Source organism: Candoia aspera, chromosome 1, assembly GCF_035149785.1.
Source record: "Candoia aspera isolate rCanAsp1 chromosome 1, rCanAsp1.hap2, whole genome shotgun sequence".
In the NCBI taxonomy this organism is placed as follows: Eukaryota; Metazoa; Chordata; class Lepidosauria; order Squamata; family Boidae; genus Candoia; species Candoia aspera.
Genome location: NC_086153.1, coordinates 225,282,949 through 225,308,066, shown reverse-complemented (window position 1 = coordinate 225,308,066; position 25,118 = coordinate 225,282,949). Strand labels below are relative to the sequence as shown.

The following is a 25,118-nucleotide window of genomic DNA, read 5'->3' as shown; positions in this document are numbered from 1 at the left end:
AACAGTAACTGGATTGATAAGACCAACAATAGGGAAAGGATCAATGAACTTGGGAGCAAGTTTTTTAGAGGGTTGTGGGGACTTGATGAATTTGGTAGATAGATACACTTGATCCCCAATCTTGAAATCGTGTTGCAAAGAACGATGCTTATCAGCTTGAAACTTGTAAGCAGCCTGGGCATCAGCCAAAGCCTGTTGAATCACCTGCCAAAAATCAGCAAGCTTAACAGCCCAGTCAGAGGCAGAACATGTTTGGGGAGGGGGTTGTGGCAGTTCAGGGATGGGAACAAAGTTGTGACCAGCAACCACACGAATTTGCCCAGTACTCTGATGGACAGCATTGTTGTAAGCCACTTCAGCAAAAGGCAGTAACTCCACCCAATTGTCCTGATGGTAGTTAATGTATGCTCTAAGAAATTGTTCAAGGGTGGAGTTCAAAATCTCAGTAGATCCGTCAGTCTCAGGATGGGACGAGGTGGACAGCACCTGTTTGGTGCCAATCAATTTTAAGAATGATTTCCAAAACTGGGAAGTAAACTGTGTCCTGCGGTTGCTGACCAAACGGGAGGGGCTACCATGGAGACGGTAGATGTGGATGAGAAATAGGTGCGCCAGTTACAGGGCCGATGGGATGGACGCACATGGAATAAAATGGGCTTGTTTGAAAACAAAACTTTTACAACCCAAATGACAGTTTTCTTCTGACTGGGAGGAAGATCCACAATAAAATCCATAGAAATCTCATCCCAGGGATGGGACGGGCTGGCCACAGGCTGCAGAAGCCCCTGCGGTTTCCCCCCTTTTCGCTTTGACATTGCACAAACAGGACAGGAAGCCACATAGTCTTTTACATCGCATCTCAAGGTGGGCCACCAGAATTGACGACGAACCAAATGCAATGTTTTAACAAAACCAAAATGCCCAGCAAGTTTATCATCATGGGAACGCTGTAAAATGTCAGGTCGTAAAGTTTCGGGTACATAAAGGCGGTGTTGCACCCATGCCAGACCGTTTTCAAAAGAAACAGTGTCTTTATTAGCTAGCAACCAAGTGTCAGATTTCAGCGCCTGGAGAAAGTCTTTCTGTAATTGGCAAGGAACTTGCACTTTCCGCTTCCCAGACTGGGCTGGGGGCAGGGATGCCTGTGCACGGGTCTGGCTCCGGGTGACAGCAACTAAGCCCACTTGTGGTTCAGTGAGAACAGTCCCAACCACATCTGCCACGTGGTCAAGGTCCTGAGGTAAATGTGACAAAGCATCGGCCAGGAAGTTTTGCTTTCCCGGAATAAATTTTAACTGAAAGTTAAAGTGACTGAAAAATTGAGCCCAATGAATTTGTTTAGGACTGAGACACCGGGGGGTGCAGAGGGCTTCCAAATTCCTGTGATCGGTCCAAACTTCGAAAGGGCATTTAGCGCCTTCCAGGAGGTGACGCCAGGCTTCCAAAGTGGCTTTTACAGCAAAAGCCTCCTTTTCCCAAACATGCCACCGGCGTTCAGTTTCAGAAAATTTTCTGGACAAATAAGCGCAGGGTTTTAAGTGATTTTCAGAATCTCTCTGTAACAATATAGCCCCAACTGAGGAGTCAGAAGCATCAACTTGGACCACAAAGGGGCGTTCAGGATCGGGGTGCTGTAGAATAGGCTCAGCAGTGAAGAGGGTTTTTAACTTCTCAAATGCTGCCTGGCATTCAGGTGTCCAATTCAGCACTGCCCCAGGGTTTTTTATTTTGTGTGTCTCCCCCAAGCCCTTGGTACGGAGTAAATCAGTGAGGGGCAAAGCAATCTCAGCGAACCCCTGGATAAATTGGCGATAGTAATTACTGAACCCGAGGAAACTTTGCAATTGCCTCCGGGTGCAGGGACATTCCCAACTTAAAATCGCCTGAATTTTTGCAGGATCCATTTCAATGCCCTTGTCAGACACCCTATAGCCCAGATAGTCAAGTTGGGTCTTGTGAAACTCACATTTGGAAAGCTTGGCATTAAGTTTGGCATCTCTAAGCTTGCTTAACACCTGTTTGAGGAGGCGTTCGTGTTCCTCCTTGGTTTCAGTGTAAATGAGAACATCGTCTAAATAAACCAGGACCCCTTTAAACAAATGATCATGTAATACTTCATTAATCAATTGCATGAAGACTCCGGGCGCCCCTGCCAACCCAAAAGGGAGGACTTTGTACTGAAATGAACCCAGTGGACAATTAAAAGCGATTTTCCACTCATCTCCAGCCCGTATGCGGATGCGGAAATAGGCTTCACGAAGATCGAGCTTGGAGAAAATCTTGCCCTTAGACAAGTGAGCTAACATGTCCTTCATGAGCGGAAGAGGGTACTTGTTGCAAATTGAAACGGAATTTAACCCCCGATAGTCCGTACAGAGTCGAAGCGTGTCATCTTTCTTCTCCCGGAATAGCACAGGGGCCCCAACTGGGGAATTTGCAGGTTAAATAAACCCTCTTGACAGATTTTTGTCAATAAAGTCCCGTAATGCCTCAAGCTCCTTCTGAGTCATTGGATCAATTTTTGGCTTGGGCAATTGAGTGTTGGGAACCAACTCTATTGCACAGTCAGTTTTCTGATGGGGGTGTAGCTGACCTGCTTCCATTTCCCCAAAGATGTCTGCAAAGTCTTGGTATCGATTGGGCAAGCCTTCTAAATGTGCCAAACTAGGGCGCGGCGTGGCAATTGCAGCCCTTCCAACCCCCCCACGTGAAGCTCTCTCCACTGTAGGAGCTTGGTAAAACCCATCCTTAAAAGTCAGAGTTCTGTGTTCCCAGTTTATATAGGGGCTTCGATAGGTCAACCAGGGGATCCCCAGAATTACCAAGGGAAAGCCAACAGGTGCCACTACAAATTTTAAAGTCTCACAGTGGCTGCCCATTTGCATTACGACAGTTCCAGTGAAATGGGTTGCCGCCGCCCCCCACCATTGAACCCCTCCATTGCCCCCCCCCCGCCGTTGAATCTTCATTACAAGCTTTATTCTAAAACACTCTCAGACTCATGAGCAGGAATGCAAAGATATCTGATTTATTAAAGAATAGTATGCAGGATCACAAAGAAAGCTGAGAATGATAAAAGCGCGCCAAATGCAAACTAAAAACCCTCGGTACAAACGAGATCCCCTCCCCCCGTAGAATCTTCCCAGGCTCACAATCCCAGGTGCTCCTAACAGCTTCTGCTGGTCGGTGGGAAAAGTCCTTGAACAGAGCACATAACCCAAACACATTCCATTGAAATGAACAGAGATACAGAGCTTGGTACACGGTTTCACAGCAGCTCCCTCCCAAACAGAAATGCGTGTCAGCGCCATGGCATGTGAAATGTTACGATGTACAGTGCACATTGAAACAGTGAACATGACAGTGGCAAACTTCTCTCCCCAGCAAACTTCTCTCCCCAGCTCCTGCTGATAAGCTGCCTGTCAGATAATTGGGAGTGAGCCGTTTAAAAGAGTAAGTTCATGTATCTGTCAACAGCAGTTCTTTTCATCCATTCAACAGCTGAAGCGCTTGGCACATCCCTCATTTCCTTCATATCTCCCCTTTCAAGGGTAGAGTGACTGTTACTGAATGAACGTTGGCCCTGCTTCAGATCAGACTCTCAGCAACAGGGTCATTCCTGTCCCTCCGTATAATTCAGTCTTGCCGGAATCAAACCACAAAAGAGCTTTCACATTTAGATCACAGGAATTGATTAGAAGATCCCCCTTAAGGGGAGAATGGAATGCACTCATCCAGGGCCATGTTTGTTCCTTATTCATGACATTGCTAATGATACGCGTTTTTTCCCACTGTCCTCTGAATGCTGCTGTTTTTTGTCCCCCAAAAGTTTTTATACCTGACACCATTATTCATAACCACCTTAATCTCCAGATGTTACACGGGAGACTTATAAAGGTGAATTCATCTCATCTTTCTGAAAGAAAACTGAGCTGTAAGTCAGAGAAGAAACAGAGAAATAGCTGATCTCCCAAACAAATGGCCATGGACAGGGCAATCACATCTGTCATTTTGGATAGCTCTAGCTTCTGCGCTTCCAAGTTATCTAAAGCCATGTCAGCACCCACCAAATAGGGTAGAAAAGAGAAGCTTTTTATTTGTTTTTCATACTTGGTCACTTGGTGACTTCCTTATGGGGAAAGGACATCGTTATGCCAACTTGGGGCATATATACATTTCTCCCTATATTGGGAGTATGTCTGCTGCTCTAAGGGTGGTGGATTCAGTCTTTCCTATTATTCCTTGGATCTTGGAGATTCCCATGGATCTCTCTAATGATGTTACCTAGTCTGGCAGTGAAACGTCTGCAAGTAAACAACCAAGCTCAGAGAGCACCAAGGACTCCACAGTTGAACCCTGAGCTGCATATGTTTTCTTTTACTGGAGGAATCTCTTTCTCTCTCTCCGACATCAGAGAGGCAAAAGCTGCAGATGTTTCTGTAAGTGTTGGGAGGAAGATTCCAAGGTTGTATCTCTTCCTCCAGAATCAGAGCTCTCTCTCTCTGCCCATGGAAGAAAAGAGCCAACCTACTCTGGGGTCCCCCTATCAAATCTAGGAAGAAATGCTACAGAAGTCAGTGCAGATGATTTCTTAAAAGTGTGTAAACAGATGAGTGACAGATAGAAAATACGTGAAAAACTTTCCCTATAAGAAAAGGCTGCAGCACAGGGGACTTTCTGATTTACAGAAATGTTGATGGGTGATACGACACGATAAAGGTACGAAGTTCTGTCATAAACCGCATAGTGGTGTCATAAAAGTATGAAAGTTTCTCTAGTTCCTGACATATTGGGGGGGGGGAGCAGCAGTGTATTTAGTGGGGTTCATGGGGGCCGCCCAGCTTCATTATGGGACCCCGAAGCAGTTAGAGCTTAAATCCCTTCTTTCCGCTAATAATAATTTTACTTACTCATTTCTTTATATGTTGTTGTTATTAAAAGCTTAGATACGTTTACGTTCATGTAGTGTGCTCTATTTCTTTCCCAGCCATTGCACTGCTCAGAGACAAGGAACCTGGGGCCTTCATCATTCGAGACAGCCACTCCTTCCGGGGAGCCTATGGGTTGGCCATGAAAGTAGCTTCGCCGCCTCCAGGTGTTGTACAACAGAGCAAGAAAGGTACAGCCTTCATACAGCTTCCCACTACCTCTCCCCTTTGCCCTCACAGGACGGAGGCATAGCAGACTGCTTTCAAATCAACCAGCAGTTTCAGTCCCCAGGGGATAGGTTTGAGCTAGGACCAGCAAAGGTGGTTTTTGGTGATAGAAAATCCAGATGTTAATCCCAGGAGAATATATTGTGTAGTTGTAGAACAGAGACTAAATTGTTTGTAGAGCTGTGGCATGAGAAACCTGGGATTGTGACTTATAATGAGCTTTCTACACTATAAAAGCTTTTCCTCAATCTGAACTGTAAACAGCTATGCCATCCTGTGCACTGACCCAGCGAATATGCTGTTGGGAGCAAAGTCATTGTTTTCTTGTGCTAGAAATAGCCAGTTTACCCTGTCTTTTATGTGGCAATTTCTTTGACAAGCTTAATCAAGCCTATCTATATTGAAATTCTGATTGATCCCTCTAGGAGATATTACTAATGAGCTGGTAAGGCACTTCCTGATAGAAACCAGCCCCAAAGGTGTGAAACTAAAAGGATGTCCCAATGAACCCAATTTTGGTGAGTTCCTATAGTTTTGTCTTCATGGCTTTTGTCTCATCCTGCCCTCTTGTGGAATTCTGTAGCAACAGCATGGGTATTTTTTGGACTTTTAGAAGTAAGGAACAGGGTACTAATGTTTGACTAACATGCATCTACTGAAGCTTCTTGGTTAAATAGTCTAAACTTCTGAGGTCTCAGAAATTCACTCACAGTTGTTTGCAAGAACAGGAAGCATTATTGTACAACATACATTTCTTTCAAACATAACTAAACATGGCACGGTTGCAGTGATATTGCTTACTTGTCAGTATTGTGTATAGAATACAGATTATATACCACTGTCATTTAATTTCAACTTCTCACCAGAGTAGGTATCATTTCCAGTTCTCTGTAAATATTTTCAATCCTTTCATTCTTCTAAGTGCATGTTATGAATTATTCTTTGCTAGTCTGAAGCAGCATAAATAATGCTATTGGATAACAGAATAGCTTAGTTCATGAATTGACTTTTTGTGCAAATACCTTCTTGATTCCTTGTTGAACAACTGATTGCCACAGAATTCTGTGGGCTTAATACAACATAGGCATAGGCTGGCTAAATCTAAGCACTGATGCCATGTAAAAACAGAGCATATTATAAACATCGGAATGGATAATATTACAACAAGAGAAAATTAGAACCAGGTATTTCCAAGAAATAGATTAGTAGAATGTGTCTGATAAACTAAGTTGAAATGTAAGCAACAGGTTTTAGAATGAGACTCTGAACATTTAAGTTTAGTTCAGTGAACATCCCATTTATTTGCACTGTGTGACCATCAGCAAGGGATTAATGACATCATGACAGAATACAGAGGCAGAAATGTGTTTAATAAATGTGTGTCTATTACTTTTGGAGTGGGTGGCCATAATAAATTTAAATAAGTAAATATTTCAATTTATATGGCCATCCAGCTCAGTGTGGTGACCCTGGGCAGTGAATAGCAATTAAAAAAAAACATGAAACAACAGTAACACCCCAAATAAATACATGAATAGTAGCCAGGTAAAAAACCATTTGATCCATCAGTGCAACCCTCCTCCAGCCTCTGTCATATATGCCCAATGGCATAACCAGGTCTTCAAAGCCATATAAAAGGGCACTAGAGTTGGGACTAATTTAATCTCTGGGGGGGATGATGTTCCAAAAAACAGGTGCCATGACAGTGTAACATCATCAGTTGCCTTTAGCTTTGACCAGATGTCTTTTTCCCTGCCCAGGTTGCCTGTCTGCTCTGGTGTATCAGCACTCAATCATGCCTCTGGCATTGCCTTGCAAGCTGGTCATCCCTGACAGAGGTAAAGTTCCCAGCATCATTACATGAGCATGATGTCGTCTTAGAGAATTTTTCATCCTGACAAGCACAGGGACAACACCAAGAAAGTCTTAAGTCAGCCTTAACTTAAAGAAATAGAAGCAACAGCAAGAATATTCTGCAAATGGAGGAGAAGTTATTAGGTAGAGTGTATCAAGTTTTGAGTTAGTGGTGTAGTCTGAGGGATTCAGGTACAGAAAGTTTATTATTCCAGAGTTAGCAACCATGTTGCATGCATAGAGGAACAAAGATAATGCCAGATACTGTTCCAGTACTAGTCCACTGCTGCATTCTGCAGGTGATAGATAGATGATAGACAGACAGACAGACAGACAGACTGACAGACCACCTGCAAAGGGGCAGGGGTGGGGGCAGGGGAAATCACTGCAAACCTCATGACTCATTACTTGTGTCCTTGTGCCATCATTTCTTTGTCATCATGGATGCTTATGATAATATATATCTTTATTCAGGCATCCAGCCAGCCCAATTGTAAATCTTCAAAAACTAACCCAGAAAAAAGGACTACTCACAAGCTATATCTTAGTCTTGAGTAGACCCATCATGCACACTGAGGCTTTTCCATGCATGGAAGTATCTCTATACCTGCCATTTCCCTGCTGTTGACTCAGTAAGCCCCAGTCTTGGCCAGAATTGGATGATCAGTCAGGAGGCTCCTAGGACTCTGCTCATCCTCTAAGGAGAATTCCTGGTGGGGGCTTATAATACACAGTGTGGAAAGATCTCATGGGGATTTAGGAGATACTGCACTGAAATAGAAATATGGGCAAATGTGCACAGAGACACAGGCATTATTTGATTTATTTATATATAGTATTTTATATCCATTGTTATTAAAGTATCAAACTGGTTTACAATATGTAGAATAAAAAGAGAATATTTTAGAAAAAGTGGAAACAGCAAAAGTAAAAACTGGGGCAGCTGATCATCTTGAGGAAAGACTGGAGCAAATAAGTTCAATTTCTAGTGAAAACATTTGATATCTCTCTTGAGAGTTTGTTTCACAGAGTATGTGTCAGTGTAAAGAATGCTCACCTCTGCACTACAGCTCAGGAAATATCATCCATCTGTGTTAAAGGCAGGAAGATCTCCTTTCTATGTATTCCTACGGGGACACGAGAAATCTCCTTTTAAATTCCTACTTTGGTCAAGATGACCAGTTAGAAATCCTGAAGTCCTTGAAAGCTGATCTCAGCCCATATTAGAAGACATGAGCCTTCAATCAGATGATTAAGGGATTGACAAAGGTTCCCTATGTTAGTCTTCCCCAAGTTCAAGCACTCCCAGCAAGAACCAGATTGAGAATTGCTGGCTTATAGTGAGGGAGCAGAAGATAAGAATCTCCCCATATTTAATAAAGCAAAAGGAATAGTGATACCTTTCATAAACAAATTCTACTGCCATTTAGTAGTTAATTGAAAGCCAGATATGTTTTTAGTCCACAACACCTGGGTGGTATTTCTGTGGCATTCATATGCATTTGTTCATATAGGCCTTAAGAGCCATTAAAATGCTATCTTTTGGGGCTTCTGGGGGAGGTATGGCAAACTAAAGATGGCTCTGTGAAAGTGGAGCTGATGACCGTGGCAAAGACCAAGGAAGCAGTGACTAGACCAGTTCCTTGGAACCTCTCCAGATAAGGAGAAAATGGGAGATCCCCCACATGTGCTCCAGACAGCTGCTCCTTGCAAGGAAACTGCAGGACAGCAGTTTTGTGTGGGTTTGAGCGCCAGGAGACAACGGGATCAGCCATCTTGCTTGAAACTGTGGAGGAGCCTTTTAAAGGACACTAAGTTGGCAAACCTCACTTTCTAATCACTTTCTGAAATTGCCTGTTAACCATCTTAGAGACCTTTGGAACTACAAGTTTGCAAAGTCATCGGGTGAGTATCTTCAACTCTGAACAAAAGAAAAATTAATTACAAGCTTAAGAACTTAAAGAATTTGAAATAAACATCGAAAAGCTAAATAAGATTTTGATCTAAGAAAGTTATAAATGGATTAAGAGTCCAGATAAATTTAGAATATTTACTTTTACTATAAGATTTTGGAAGTAATTATAAAAAACGAACAACTACTTCTGGGAAACAGATTTATTTTGGCAAGCCATAATAAAAGATAAGTGATGTTTTTAGAAACTGGACACTAGAGGGAACTAAAGATTTTAAGCAGAAAGAAAAAAAATATACAAGCCTGTTCTTGATGTCAGTTAATACTGGGACTTACAAAATGACACAAAAAGTTATAACATCAGAATATTAAAGGAGATCTTTGGAGAATGGAGCCAAAAATTAGTAATTACAATATCACCACTGTCAGTAATGATGTCTGCTTCTATGGATAGACTATGTCTAAAATATGTTAATGAAGGAATGACAGTTGTGGAACCAGTTTTATCTGATAAGGCAGAGAAAGTACAGAATGTGGAACTACAAATGACAGGTCATGAGAATGATTTGAAAAGGATGCTTTACTGGATATAAAAAAAGAAACTGGCTGAAGTTTTAAAAATTAAAAGGGAAATACAAATGATAAACCAACAGAATGACCTGGAAAATGTTTTCTTATTGGATCTACAAAAGAAGCTTATTAAAGCCCTGAAGAAATGTGTGCAATAGGATAAAGAAGAATTGAAAATAAATCAAATCCTATGACAATATTTGATTGAATTAAAGTTTAAGACTGTTAGATGTAAAAGGAAGGAATATAAAGTTGGTTTATTTGATCAAGGTTAAAATAAGACATATTTTTGCAGTGTTCTGGCAACCCTTTATGGACTTTTTGCTGACACCAGGATTGAAAAGTTGATGTTTTATGGATTTGCTTATAGATAAGGGATGGGATATGGGATGAAGAGATACCTATTTAACCTTACAGTGGGTGAAGAGTTATTAAATTTGTTTATACATGATTACTTGGTGTGATGAAGTTTGAAAGTCACTTCTTTATATATTTCTTTTTTTTTCTTTATTATATTGTTTCTTTTCTTTTTCTTTTTCTTTTTCCCTGCACTTTTTATTCTTTCTTTCCATTCTCTTCTCTTTCTCTAAGTTTAGTTTTTATTAGTTTTTACTATTGGAATTAAAATTCTTAATAAAAATTATATTAAAAAATACTGTCTTTTGATCCTTGTATTGTAAATCAAGACATTCCTCTTTTTTTTAGTTAACTTGAAAAAAGTTGCCACCCTTTTATTCAGTTTCCAGAAATCTGAGATGAAAATGAATCTTCTCCATAAATATAGCTTGTTAAATATAATCTCTTTGTGAACACAGAAAAACAACATAGGTGTGTATTAATAGACAATAATCTCCTTTCCGTTTTTATTTTAAGATCCTATGGAAGAAACAAAAGAAACAGCATCATCCAACAACTCAGCAACTGATTTGCTCAAACAGGGAGCAGGTGAGCGATTTGAGATTACTCATTTTGAATGAACAGAAATGAAAATCTAAGGCACCCTAAATGGTTAGGATGTTAAACTATTGCCAGAAAATTGCAGGTTCAAGCTCATACAAGGCAAAGAAAACTCACCGAATCACTAAGCCAGTCACTTAATCTTAGCCCAACTACCTCATGAAGTTGTTGTGAGGGCAGAATTGAGGGGTGCTCCTGAAGGAAGGGTTGGTAAGAATCCAATGAATGAATAAATAAATCTCTGGTTTAGGTTTATTCTGACTAGTGGGAATCCTGCGTTAAACTTAGCCATCACGAAATGTTTCTGTGTATTTGTGTTTCTTAGTATTGTTTGCTGTGTAAGAGAAAATCATGACATACATACACCACCCTTCCCTCGCCTGGCATTCACCAGATACGTTACCAGGATTCATCCCAGAATTCCTGGTCAGCATAGCCAAAGGGGAATGCTGATATATGTTATCTTCCTTGTAGTGCAAGCAGCATTGTTATATATGCTTCAGTGTTGTTCTTCTCCCTCATTCCACCATCCCAAAAATACTTCCCTTTTTTCCCCCCCAGCCTGCAATGTGCTGTTTATAAACTCAGTGGAGATGGAATCATTAACAGGCCCACAGGCCATCGCCAAGGCAATCACCGAGACGCTGGCTGCTGACATCCCTCCCTCTGCTACTATTGTCCACTTCAAAGTCTCCACACAAGGCATCACCTTGACAGACAACCAGAGGAAGTAAGGGAACAGGATGGCCTGGGGCTCAGGGTTTGGAGAAGCCTGGGTGCATCTGACACCAGTATCTTGTTGGTGACAAGTTCTCCAATGTATTCTTTACTTCACTACAACATTTCTTAGCATCATATTGCAGAGTTCTTTGTGGTCACAATGAGTGAAATGTTACTTGCAAGGTATCAAAAAAGGTCAGGGTATTTTGACCAGAATAAATCTCTACCAAGAACTGTTTCATCAGCTTTGAATATTGCAAATACAGAGCCCATACAGGTCTTACAGTATTATCACCATCTGCCATATAGTCAGAATTTTCCTTCTTGCTCATGTAGATGAGCTGTCTTGGGATGGTTTAGTTATTTGTGTGCATGGATTCACCATCCTTCAACTGCCATTATTTCAGATGGCTGTCTAATTAATCCTTATCCACATTTCTGTTTCAGGCTGTTCTTCAGACGACATTACCCTATCATTACTGTCACCTTCTGTGATGTGGACCCACAGGATAGAAAGTAAGTGAAGTTGTTTGCTCAATTCTTATGTAAACTCAAGCAATGAAACTCCTGGTAGCAGTATGTATGTAGATGGGGGCATGGTCCTCATATTTTTTATTTCCTATGTCTTGTATATCCTTAAAGAGTTTGAATTCTTTAGCGGCTGAAACAGCAACAGTGAAAGTGGGAGTAAAATGCATCATGAATTAAAAACATGGTGTCTTGGCATTTAAAAGCTAGTAGAGAAGGAACCAACTAAAATCTCTTTAGGGTTTTACAGCCAAAAAGCCACCACCAAAAAGGTTCTGCCGCTTTTGCAGGTGATTGGATCTGGAAGAATGCCTCTAATGCATGTTTCTTGAACAAATACATTCATAAAAGAGGTTAATATATATTTAAAATTATCTGATTTATACTAATTCCAGAGCTTCTGCAAATATCCAGCAGGGTCCTCACTATGAGTTATAGTCTGTACCTGAACAAATTGAGAGGTAGAAATGGCAAGATATGCTTCAGTATCAGAACGAATAAAAACCATTGGCTGGAATGGGAAGACAGGAACACATAGATTAGTAGAAAAAATGGGAAGTTGCCCAAGACAGGATTCATGGAATCCTACTTTCATTTGTCCTCTTGAAAGGAACTAATCATTCTTGCAGACCCTTCGTTTCTATGTATGAGCAGAAACATCTGTAATTAAACATCTGTTCCCCTATGGTGCTTCTGCCAGATCTCCTTGATTTCCGAGAAATGAGTTTGTTCCATGTTGAAGCAAATATACAGGAAATTATCAACAGCAGTTGATATTTACAGATGCCTCCCACAACTTGATTCTGCTCTGTAGAAAACTAAGTTGCCAATGAAGAACAGAGAATTGTTAATCTGTTTCTTTGCAGAGTAATGATAACTCAGTCTCGGGTAAAATGCACCCAGGATACTGGCATTTACTGATACAGGTCAATGAAGTTGCAGGTTTGTGATAGGGAAGGACTGAAACAATTACACTGTTGTTCATCTATTTTTTTAGTGGTCAGTAGGCACTATACTGGCATTTGAGGGTTGAATTTTAGAACACTCTTCCAAACAATTTCTAATCCCAATATTTATAAAAGTCAGATCATGATACTTTTTAAGCAGCAGATAATTTCTCAGAAGAATGAAGGGACAATAGGGGATTTTCAAATGGTAGGAAAATATAAAAGGATTTCATCCCCTATCCTGGTTGTTGTAGTCATTTTTTTAAAGAGAAAAGGATCTAGTGTTTAGTCAATGAACCAGTGGCATTCCATTCAGGGCTTCCCTCTCTCTTACGTACACCCTGTATTTAACTCACTGTTTTAAAAAATGTCAAATCGTCCTCCCTGTGAAAATTAAATAGAACTTTTTTTGTTTGTTTGTTTTCTCCTCAGGTGGACTAAATCAGAATCTGGTGGTGCTGCCAAGTAAGTTGTTTACTTTGATCAATGTCAGAGTTTGGATAAATATAAATATGGCCACACAGGACAGGGGATCCTTCTCCTAGTCCTCAAATCCACCAAAGCTTTCAAAGACACTTTCAGAGACATTGATCTAAGAAAGGAGGCAGAGGTAAATTAAGGAATGATTCATTCAACAGTTGGTCCATGTATGCCCTCCTAAGTCTGAGGTCTAAGAAGCCTGAAGTTATGCAAAACCAAACTACTTAATTTTTAAGTTTCATTCAATTTTATTTTCCAATTGGACCTAAGGAATACAATGCAAAGTTGGTGAAGCCTGGTGACCTCTAGTTTTGATTTGCTCACAAATTCTTAACTGAATGTAGAGCTCCTTCTTAGCCAAATTGCTTGTACAATTAAGACACACTTTCTTCTATGGCCCATAATCTATCCTGTTAAGTCATCTTCCATTGTTCCAGATAATATATTCATATATTATGTAACCAAGCGGGGTGGAGTCAGCTACCTACTATGATGTGAAGGGAATTTATAGTTTCAGATATGTAGCTCAGAGATGCTTAATTCTGTATGAGTATTCTGAGGAAAAGCCTCCTGGTTGAATTCTCTGTTGTCTGTGAATTCTCAGGATTGCTTGGATTTTATTCATTGCTCACTTAAGAAAAGTATATAATACATACAATATTTCACTTTATTTACAGTGAGAAATTTTCATTACAAGAATAGCAATATAAAGCACATATTAATTGATATGATTGCCAAAACAATGTAATGACCCAATCCAAACATTATGCTGCAGAAAGTTGCATGGTATGTAATAGATCCACTACATTTTGCGTTAGTCAGACCCTACCTCCACCTTAAAGTAGGCACATTGCTTTAGGAAGAAGTCAGAGAAGCTAGAACAAGTGCAAAGAAGAGCAATGAGACTGATGTATTCTCTGTCATTCCAGAATGCAGAACACACAATAGTGGTTTTAAGATTTTTTTTTAAGGTTTTAAGAAATGCAGATTCTAAATGAATGTAAGAAAACTTCCTAATCACAAGAGCAGTTTGACAGTGGAACCTGTTATCAAGATTGGTGGTGAGCTTCCTTTTGTGGATGTGTTCAAGCAGGGGCTGAATAAACCTTTGTCAGGATCACTTTGATTTGGATTCCTGCCCTGAATAAGAGTTTGGATTTAATGACCTAAATGGCCCATCCAACTCATAGGTGTAGTAGAGTCAGTACAGATGCTCTTGGAATCCAGGCAGAAGGTAAGCTGATTCACACAGATGCCCGGCTTCTGGTCCAGCAGAAAGATCAGTGATACACACACACACACACACACACACACACACACTTTCCCATTGTGAAATCACTTTTGCTAACTCAGGGCATTGACAGATGAATTTCCACTGGGATTGGAATTAGATGGTAGTTATTTGTTTTTCCCAGAATATTAAATGTCATCGAAGAGAGTCATCACCTACAATGCCCATCTTTCCCCATTATCACTTCAGTGATATTTTTTTTGCAATGCTTTCAGAAGCTAGAGAATTTCACGAGCAGAACCTGATAAAAAGTCTGTATAATGTGAGCAGTAATGGCTTACTAACATCCACTTTCAGTTCACCTCAAACTATAGTTCCCTCTAGCATCCATATGTTTACCCTGGGAGTTTCATATTTCCTGATGAAATAGGGTTTCAGATGGATACCAAAGACAAGAAACTGAAAAAAATATTTCAGCTGTAAGAAAATGTAATTCCCTTCTATTCAGAATGTTCAAAGCATCTGCTTGTGTTCTTAGGTTCTCAAGATTTCCCCACCCTACCCTTTTTATCAATAGAAAAGGATTCAAACATAAATGCCAAATGTCATTACTAATTTTGCCTCTGTATTAAGGATCTAACACTGACTTAATGCTATGATCTATCCCCGGGAGCTCTAAATAATTCAGGTCATGTAATAATTTGGCTTACCAAGTGGTGTATGTGTATACTTGCATGCATGGGTGTGTATATGTATTATAATTGGGCAAAAAAAAACCTCATGAAAAATCAAACACATTGAAGATGTTTGAACCGCTTCCACTGTCAAGCAGTGGTTTAACCTGATGTCCTACTAGTTTAGCCCCTTTGGAACAGGTTCCATAAAGAGGTTCCATAAACTTTGGAACAGGTTCCATAAACTAATCTTAGGCAATGTGTACAGGAATGAGTATTTTTATTAGACTCTCCAGCTGCCTTGATTTTTCTCCATCTGGAAATGACAGGTGCAGAGTAGCATTATCCTCCTTACATTTAGTAGTTAGAACTTGATTTGAAAGTGCCAATTAGCAGTCTTTTGCCTTCAGTGAAAGAACGGAATTATAGCATTGAGTAGTCCTTGTCTTTATTACTCAGGGAATTAAACTTCACATCCTTTGCAACTGAAAATGAAATCTATTTCTCTTGAGCTCCTGTACATTTCAGATGGCATGACAGAAGATAGAGTGTGTCAAGCATTTATCTGATACAAGTGTTAAGTACAGTAGTGATCACAAGTAGCAATGGGCATTTCCTGTCTTCTCTCTGACCCACGTGATTTTATTACTCCTTAATTTCTTTGTCATCCATGCAGACTCTTTGGCTTCGTGGCTAGGAAGCAAGGCAGTACGACGGACAACGTTTGCCACCTCTTTGCTGAGCTGGATCCAGATCAGCCAGCTGCCGCCATTGTCAATTTTGTTTCCAGAGTTATGCTTGGCTCCTCTCACAAGAGATGAACTGTGGCTTCCCCCTTGCAGGGGGCTTCTTGCCCTTGAATTTTGACGAAGGACTTGGAGTTGTTCCGAGAAGTAGTGTGAGGAAGTGCATTGTGAAGGAGTGACATGAACTGATGGGGGGAAGGGGAGGTTAAAAAAAAGGTGATCTGAATTGTTGGAAGGCTGAAACCAACCAAACACATGTATGTAGCAGAAACCAAGGAACTGACACCATTGCCTTTCCTTGCCAAGATCAAGAGATGGAAACAATGTTAGCTTTTGGATCAGCACAAAATCAGAGAATACAGCCCCGCAGTCCAAAGTATGAATCTTAGTAATCTTTGTGGGATAGTACTATCTAAGTAGTTGCTTATTTAGAAAATAAGGCAAAAACAAAACCAACACAAAAATACCCATTGAATATATGAGCTTCAGGAATAATATCGAGAGAGATGCTTAAAAAGCAGTCATTTTTAAAAGCAAATGCTCCCAATTCAACTACTGCTGAAAGTATGAAGTGTGTCTGTATGAGTGTGTGTGCACATGCATGTGTGTCTGTCTGTAATATGCACATATTTCAGTATTTAATGTGAGGCTTTAATGTGAGGCTTCTTGCCTCTGATGGCTATTCAGAAATGTATCTGTTGAAACCCACATGATCCCATTCCCCTGAGGTCATAGGCCTCCATCACATCAAGGAAAGACTTAGGAACATCTAGTAGCAGTGTGAGATTTACAGTGAAAGTGGGAAATATTTATTTTAATCAGTAGTCACACTCATTCACACATGCATGTGCACCTATCAATCTGTGCAAAAGAGTTTCAGAGCTGAGAATCTCTTTTTCAGTAATAATTTGAGGAGCATGCTAGCCAAAGCAAAATCCAGTAGTATCTATCAGAGTCTACACAATGGGGTCCAGAATAAATTGTCCTAAGACTCTTTCCCTAAAGTGTTAAAACACCAGGAGTTAGGGAACGCCTTTCCTTTTGAGTTTAGGATAAAGGCAGTCCTGCCCAGGCTTATCCTTTGGGAGATATATACGTGGTTTTGGAAGTTGCATGGAAATTATTCAATAGAGCAAAGGCAAGATGAATAATCCAATAATTGGGAAGGGGGATTCTGTTTTGAAATCACTAAGAATAACCATTATAAAGACTTGGGTTGATGTGAGACTTTGATTTAAGCATGGCCCTAGCTGTTTCAAAAACAGTGGCCATATGTGATTAATTTGTCCATTGGAGGTTCAGTATGTAGCAAAATTAGTTCGTTCATTGTTGCATTATAACGCTTTATTTTTGCTTTTGGAGGCATCAAACATTAGATTTTGCACTGACCTGCTAATAATGTTATGCTAGATTGACATTTATAGTAAAAAGGGAGACTGTTCCTTTATCTTGCATATCATTTCATGCAAAGCAACTTCATATCCTTTCCAGACTAAATGAGAAAGTGTAGTGGTTGCAGAGAAGCTGTACCTTTTTATATTTAACATCACAGTTGAATCCTTCTACTAGTATGATTTTTGGCATTTCTAATGGAGGCCACATATACACTGTCTAAAAACTGTTCATCCCTGGTATATGTCAAGGAGAGAGTGAATAATGTGGATTGATCTATTGCATAGAATGTCTGTAGTGTCGTGAGAATGTCTCACTATCCTCCCAGATATCTACAATTGGCAAATTTTAGGCATAAAAATACTGTGCTGAGTGGATAAAGAGGTGTTCTTTTCTACCAGATCCTTTGAGTTTATTGTGAATTTTTCAATATCTACTTAAATTAGACTCAAGGAAGCCACTGTTGTTTTGCTATATATCAGCTGACCTAGTGCAGACTGGTAAAAAACTACTGAAGAGCCCATCATGCATGGAAACAGTATGAAATCTCAACCCATGCTTGGTTAATAACCCAACTCTATACATTTTGTTCACTGCTACTGAAATGACAGATGCAACTCAACAAGATCTGATTGAAATCACTGAGAGCACTCACTGTCCAATGTGCTATATAGCCAGGTGGATCTAAGTCTAAGTGAGTTAATGGTATTGGGTGGGACAGACAGATGCCCTCCAACACAATTTAGTGGCCTCCACTAGAAACCATTAATGGAAACTGGTCGCAGCATCAATTTTGTTCTGACATGAATAGGACATGAAATAGCAGAGAACAGAAACCTTTTGGGATAGAGCCCATGTCGATGAGACCCTTCATACAAACTTATGCAATATTCACTACAAATCAGTACAACTTGCGAGACATGCAGTCACCTCAATTCCCCTGGTTTTTTCATTGCCTTCTTATATAATATATATATGTATGTATGTAAGTATGTATGAAATATACTGACAAAATAATGTAAGCTAATCAATTTTTTTAAAAATGAAATTTACACAAAGTATTTATTTTTTTTTTTGGCCCTGTTGCTTTTATCTTTCACCTCCAATATTTGCAGCTCCCTCCATTTCTCCTACCCCATAATACTCCCTGTATAGCTAACCTGCCATCTCCAGACGCTCTGGGATTTTCTCCTGCAATTCTGGGAGTTAAAGTCCCAATATATCTGGAGAATATCAGGTCTGGGGAGTGGTGACAGTTCAAAGCTTTCCTTTTGTTAAGCTGTTCAAAACCTGAGGTCAGTTCCACCTCCCAGATGCTGTAAAAGCGGTGGCTTCTAATACTGTGCCCCAGGGCAATGTCATTACACAGTGTTCCTCATCCCCACCCCCACATTTTTCATCTTCTGCCTGAGCAAATGAGCATGAATGCATTTGTACTTTATTGCTGAATGATGTGAGGGATAACGGTGTGTGTATGTGTGAAAGTGTGTGAAGAGAGATTCATTTCCGGATATTGTTGTATAAAGCATGGGTTTTGCATCTGAGAGTTGTTGAGTCAGGTACTTGGATGGAGTGGGAACATCAGTTTTTGGTGTCATCACCCAGGCTCTGTGCCCCATCCACACCCAGATGGGATGCTGGAGACTGAGAGAGTTATTCTTTATGTTTGTTATAAATGTCTCTCTCCTTCTGAAAAATTCAAGCAAGATGAGTCCCCCTCCCTCACCTGCAACTGTCTCACCCTGCCATTAACCAATTAGAAAAATACTGTGTCTATATAGATATATAAATATTATAAATATATATATTTTTTGAAAGTCTCTATTTTTCAGATTTCATTTTTTTTTCACTGCTTTCAAAATTGTCCCCCTTCTCAGTGTTTGCTACCTTGTCACACGAAAAATATATTGAAAATTAATGGTTCATGACTTTTTTGATGAAGTTAACTTGACAGAAGTATCCAGTAGTCACATAGAAGTAAATTCATTGGTAGGCACATGCATGTCAACAAAATATCTGCTTCCAGCCATGCCCTGCGCACTGCTCCTATACTAACTCACGAGCTAAAGATGGAAAGTTTAAGATCCCTCTCTTTTTAGCCTATTTGCTGAGGCAAAGCTTAATCACATTATATAACTTGTTGCTTGTCCAGCTTGTATCAAGACAGTGCTGCATTTTAGGAATAACCTTGTACTTATCATGCCGGTTTTATGTAGACCACCTTTCCAGTGCTCCTCTCAGCTTAGGGCTCTTAAAGTGTACATGAGGCAGAACACCCAAAAAGACACATGCAGTTTCTAGAGCTACTGGGAAATCTGACTCTCCCCTAAACCCTACAATCTTTGTGCATATGTTGGTTGGGTCAGAAAATTATGACTTGTAATCAACTTTCCTCAAGTGGCATGCTGGGCTACTCCAGTTGTATATGAGGATGTAGACCAAAGACTCAAAACTCAACCCTGGTCCATCACGATGGACTGTTGATCCAGCCATGCCAGAATGGATTGTCTTGGATATGTGAGAACTGAAAAGGGCAACTAGTTTTCATTCTATTGCCACAATTTTGGCAACACCACCCTGTTTTATCTCCTTCCTTTTCTAGAATCTCTAACATGGGGGTTGTTAGGCTAAGCCAACTTCCATTAACCTGATGTCCTCCCAATGGGACTACAAGTCCCAGAATTCCCAGCCAGCATGTGGGTAGGAGTTCTAGGAGTGCCTGTACCAAGCTATCTAGAGAGCAGCAAATTGGGAAAGGCTGGTCTAATTCATGTGCCTTATTCCCTGGTTTATCTAGTGATTTGCTCCAGATGTGAGTGAATGGCTGGCTATATCAATCTTCTGTTTTTGGACTTACTCATAAGCCCAACTTTATCAGTGGCACAAAGAAACTTTTGTGATGCAGAGGAGAGAACCTCTGCTCTAGGCTCATTTACTTTGCCTCTCGTGAGCTTCAAACCCTGGGAGAGCTGCTGTTTTGCTTCTGTGTTTTTAGGGATACAGGCAAGCAGGCTTTTATTTGACAACACCCCACTACACATCCAATGCCTGGGACTCAGGTCTAATGTAATTTTAGCACATGTATGTTACGTGGTTATTTAGAAGATGTTAGATTTTATACAGAATGCACTCAAAGCACCCTCTGTGCACAGAGTATTACATAATCTTGCCAAAGAAATCTATTCGAAATGCACTTTTCTCTTCCTCATGGTTGTACATTTATTCTGTGTGGCTCTGCCCTTTTCTTCCATTTTTAAAAGCTATTTGATTGTTTGAACTGTGTTTGCTAGTGACTTTTCTCTAGCAATTTCTGAAATTGTGTCCACCCTTAGAATAACCGGGTGATTAAGCTAATTGTATATGTAGCTTGATATTTGAAGAAAGTTCTTGAGCAGTAAAACAGCTAAAACACATAGCGTTTGTGAGGGAGCAGGAGGAGCGGCACTGGAAACTCCACAGACCTTGAACTTCAGCATTTCTTCCCTCCAAACTATTGTCTGAAACTCTCACAGTGGTTTGTTTAAATATCATGTCTAAAAGTAGCCGTTTTCTAAGGCTCATTTGATTTCCTTTTCAGCAGCTCTGATAAATATCTGGCAAATACAACATTTGAGCAGGCCCAGCCTTATCGGTAGCAAAGAAAGTCATCTGCATTAAGCAGCGGGTGCTGGGACAGAACATTAGCAGACAGAGTGTGTTTCTTCTTCTCAGTCTCCCCTCTAGCCACTAAGTCCTCCTGCTGCCCTTAGGTGTATCCTCATTGTCAATATTGAAGGAAAATTCAACTGCCTGATTTGCCAATGTAGATTAAAGGAGTCGCCATCTTGTCCTTCCTCATAAGCAGCAAAATGGCTTGGATCAGCCTAATGTTAGAGTCAAAAATGTCTCTCTTTATCCTGACAGAGCTTGGCAAATATTTTCAATCTTCTTCTTCTATAGAGGTCATCCAACTCAATATAGACATGAGGAATAATTTCCCATCATTTCTCTATAATACAGAGGTTGACATACCAGGCTGTTGTTTTATATCATGGTTCACTGATAGTCCTTAGTTCTGGGGCAGACGTTGACCCAAGTCATAAAAAACAGCCATCCTGGACCAATATCCCGACAACCAGCTGATATATGTTCCCATCCACAGTTAATCTGGATGCACTGGAGAAACAAATGTGAAGAGGAAGCAGGGCCAAGTTACATCTTCTGGCAGTAATCAGTTTGAATAGTTCATAAAAGGTTGATTCAAAACAGGCTCAATTCAAGTTATTTTTGTGCTGTGTATTTAAGAAATGTTTGGCAAAAGAACAAGCTGGTGATAAGATGTATCCTGCTAAATTTCAGAGCAAATGTTACACTGACTTCATGGAGTATCTATGTAAGGCACACTGAAAAGTAATCTGAAATATTAGCTTTTGATCTGTTGCCCTCTGTCACTTTCACTATTAAAAGCAAGACTATCTCCTTGCTAACATGATCAAGAGCCACTGCTGGACCTTTCTTCTATGCATTAAATGAAGTGGTTTAAACAAATAAACACATAATTATATTATCAGCATTCTTGCCATTCTTGGGTAATGTCTTCTATATTAATCATGCATAGTTATCTAGAGGGCTGCAGAACCCTCACTGGATGTCTTAAAATACTGGCTGGACATCCTTTTGATAAGAATGTTCTTTTTCTGGATTTCCTGATTTGAACAGGAAGTTAAATGGCTTGCAGGCCTCCTCCAACTTATTTCTGATAGCATGAAACAGGCGGGATGTGGGTCATCATCCCTTTCATTACATCATGTTTCCAGAAACAATATTTTTTATTCCTATGGATGTACAGTATTGCTGGGTAATAGCACTTCAAAAAAATCTATGGTGCGGTCTAAAGATAGCATTGTCCACCTTGGCATCAAAACTACTCAGATTTCACTTCTTTGGCTGTAGAGGACCATCAGTGGACATACCAGAACACAATCCATTAATCAGAATTAGGAACCAACCAACCATTTATGAAGTTTCTAAATACAAATTTAAAAAGAATTGTGTTTTAGATGTTTTGCAATGGAAGATTGCTTTGAACTGTTTGGAAGTAGCAGAAAGCAACTTCTCAAGTCAGTTCCTACCATGAAATATTCCATCTACTGATTCTCTTTTCTACATTTATGTTTTCATAAGAGATGCTGTTTTGCTTTGTTTCATTTGAATTTTAAATGAAATGCTGTATGTGATTTCATTAGTATTAGTACAGACAAAAAAAAATAAAAGGGAATAGTTTTGGAAGGGAGGAAGTCTGTTCTGACTGAGCTAAGAAAAGTCAGTTAAAACTTAGAAGTAGGGACAGAACTATCACTGAATAAATTAACTTTGTGCATTGTAAGTTCTCTGCCTTAGATATAGACTTAAGAGTTTCTGTATAATGCAAAGCAATGAATATTAGCATTTCTTCTGCTGCAGCTGTTTGCAAAATTTTGATCAATTTTAAACACTGGTTCTATTCTTTGCCATCATAGTGGTTGCAGAGTTTTTGATCTGCTCACCCTCACTTTTCAACATGGTCCATAATCCAGAGCCCCGTAATGATGACGTGGTAATACACCTAACAAGGCTCCTATAATTGTCCAAATCTGCAATTTATGCATCCCACTATTCCCTATCATCTGTTCTCTAAAATGTTGAGAACCTAGAAACTGAAAAATGACATTTTGCTTTTCACCAGCACCACCACCACCACCCCAGAAATCACGGAGGCTTAACAAGTAATGTATTTAGGATTGGTTGGTGGTTTTTGCTTGAGCAGGGCCTTTCCAAACCAATGGAGTGATCATTATTTATATGGATGATCCCTTGTAAACCAGTGGCCGTGTACCATAAACTGACTTCACGACTGCTCTTTCAGATTGACTCCAAACAACACAAATCAAGCATCTACTGTATATCCAGGTTGGGGGGCAGGTCGTGGTAGAAGAAATACATCCAATGGATTTTGGTTGGGTTTATATCTAGTAAGATTTTCATTAAAATTGCCAATATAAACGGGAGATCCAGATTAAAATTGTAACTTCTTGACTCTGTGTTGTTACTTGACTTGACTCTTACTGTTGTTACAGATTTCTTGTCAGTATTTATGGCTATATGAAACCATGTTTCTTTTCCTTCTTGCATCTTCATTTTTTTAAACCCAGAAAGAAGTATGTAGATGCTCAGTTACGCATAACAGAGAGAGTAGCAAGAAGGAAGGAAAAAACTCAAACTAAACCCCCTTTTTCTGTATTTATATAGACAGAATTCTCTTTATATTTCACCACCCAAGCTTTCCTTTCCCTTTGTACATCTATTTCTTGACTCATTGTGGTTCCATGTATGGCTTTATCAATGATAATATTTTAAACCAAATCAATTATATCAAATATACTGTTGCTTGAATTGCCCAGTTTGGTGTCTGGATTGTTGGAATTGTATCTCAGACTTTAAGGGAGGGAAGGAATAAAGACTCTCTACCTTTTGCACAGGGTACTTGTGATGGTGGCTGTATTCACTCTTACAATCTTACACTGAAAATTTTGTTCACCACGGAACCTCACATACCCAAGCACTGGGATGAGTAGAGATTTATCCAAAGAGAAATTTGAGGTGGATCTGGCCATTTCTGCACAGATGTAAGGAATGCCTAAGACCAAATAAAAGACTCAGACTCTAAATCAAGTTTAAGCTCTGGCTTTTACTTAGAATAGAATGCACACCAGTAAAAAGCTGAGAGTGAGGGAAGCGCGCCAAAAGTTGAATTAAATAGTCTCGCGCCAAACAGCGCTCCACCCCCACACTCCCCGGGTGTGCCCCACGAGTTCCACGGAGTGACAGGCCATCAAGACTTGATAGGTGAGAGGTCGTCCAGCCCCATTCGCCCCGGGCATCGCCCCGTTTATCTTCCTGCGAGGTAATGGTCCATTACCAGGCGATTAGACTTCGATATTCCTTGAAAGCCCAGACGCGCCCTTCCGAACCTCGCCCTGATCCTTTCTTTATCAGGGGCGTCAATGGCCGATTACCGGGCGATGGGACCTTGTTTGTTCAGTAGATCTCCCAACCCCATTACCTTCTTTGTCCGGTTTATCGCCCGCACCTCTCCAGCCATTGACACGCATCCGCACTTTGTCATGCGAGCCGTTACAATGTCGCAAACATCGCAACGGCGATCATGACAACAGATGAGAAACATTCAAAGGAAAACTAATTTGGTAGTAGGTACCAATTTACTGCATTTTGTGCAGTGAGTAAAGCAAATGTGCCAACAGGTAGTTTGATGAAACCATGTTGAACTGAAAAGATAATGGTGGAAAAAATATGTGTACTTATTTATGTATTTATTTTTAATTCCACCTTTTGAATGCCATTATAAGAGAAGATCACAAGTGTTTAAACTAATATCAAGTAATATTGATACTTGATATTAGTACCGCCCAGAGTCCCTCTGGTGGGAGGAGATGGGCGGTGACAAATTTGATAAATAAATAAATAAATAAATTAAAATAAGCTACTAAAATAGAAACTATGTCTGGTTTTATACACTGCATTAAACCATAATGTGGGTCAATTTTGTTTCACACAGCATGCATCATTGTGACATGTTTTGTGTGAACAAGACTACTAATATTTATTAAACACTGTTGTTTTAAAGGTGGGTGTAGTATAATGTGTTAACCCAGCAAAAGTAGCATCTAAATAACACATGCTTTATAAAAAAGGCAAAAAGATATCAGAATGAGTACAGGGTGAGTTTTACTGAGGCAAGCATTAAAAAACCTGGGGGGTCACCACTGAAAATATCTTCTCTGTAGTCACCACCCACCACAACTCTGTACTTATTCATTGGATTTATATGCCAATGTAAGTTCTGTCAACAATATAGTATATGGCCTTGCACTTTTTGTTCCTAATGGACAACTAGTCCATTCTAAGTGCTAGC

At 40.0% G+C, this 25,118-nt stretch overlaps 1 protein-coding gene across 16 annotated transcripts in view; it reads left to right on the top strand.

Annotated features, from left to right (window-relative positions):
• The window catches only part of TNS1 (tensin 1), a 249,366-nt gene extending 225,700 nt beyond the window's left edge, over window positions 1-23,666 (top strand). For all 16 annotated transcript variants that reach the window (XM_063288856.1, XM_063288857.1, XM_063288846.1 and 13 more), the window contains 8 exons: window positions 4,988-5,119; window positions 5,582-5,674; window positions 6,917-6,994; window positions 10,366-10,437; window positions 11,011-11,179; window positions 11,617-11,685; window positions 13,077-13,109; window positions 15,706-23,666. In XM_063288856.1, the coding sequence (XP_063144926.1) occupies window positions 4,988-5,119; window positions 5,582-5,674; window positions 6,917-6,994; window positions 10,366-10,437; window positions 11,011-11,179; window positions 11,617-11,685; window positions 13,077-13,109; window positions 15,706-15,850 (791 nt within the window). In that variant the 3' untranslated portion in view covers window positions 15,851-23,666. The remainder of the gene's footprint in view (window positions 1-4,987; window positions 5,120-5,581; window positions 5,675-6,916; window positions 6,995-10,365; window positions 10,438-11,010; window positions 11,180-11,616; window positions 11,686-13,076; window positions 13,110-15,705) is intronic.
• Window positions 23,667-25,118: the final 1,452 nt, after the last annotated feature.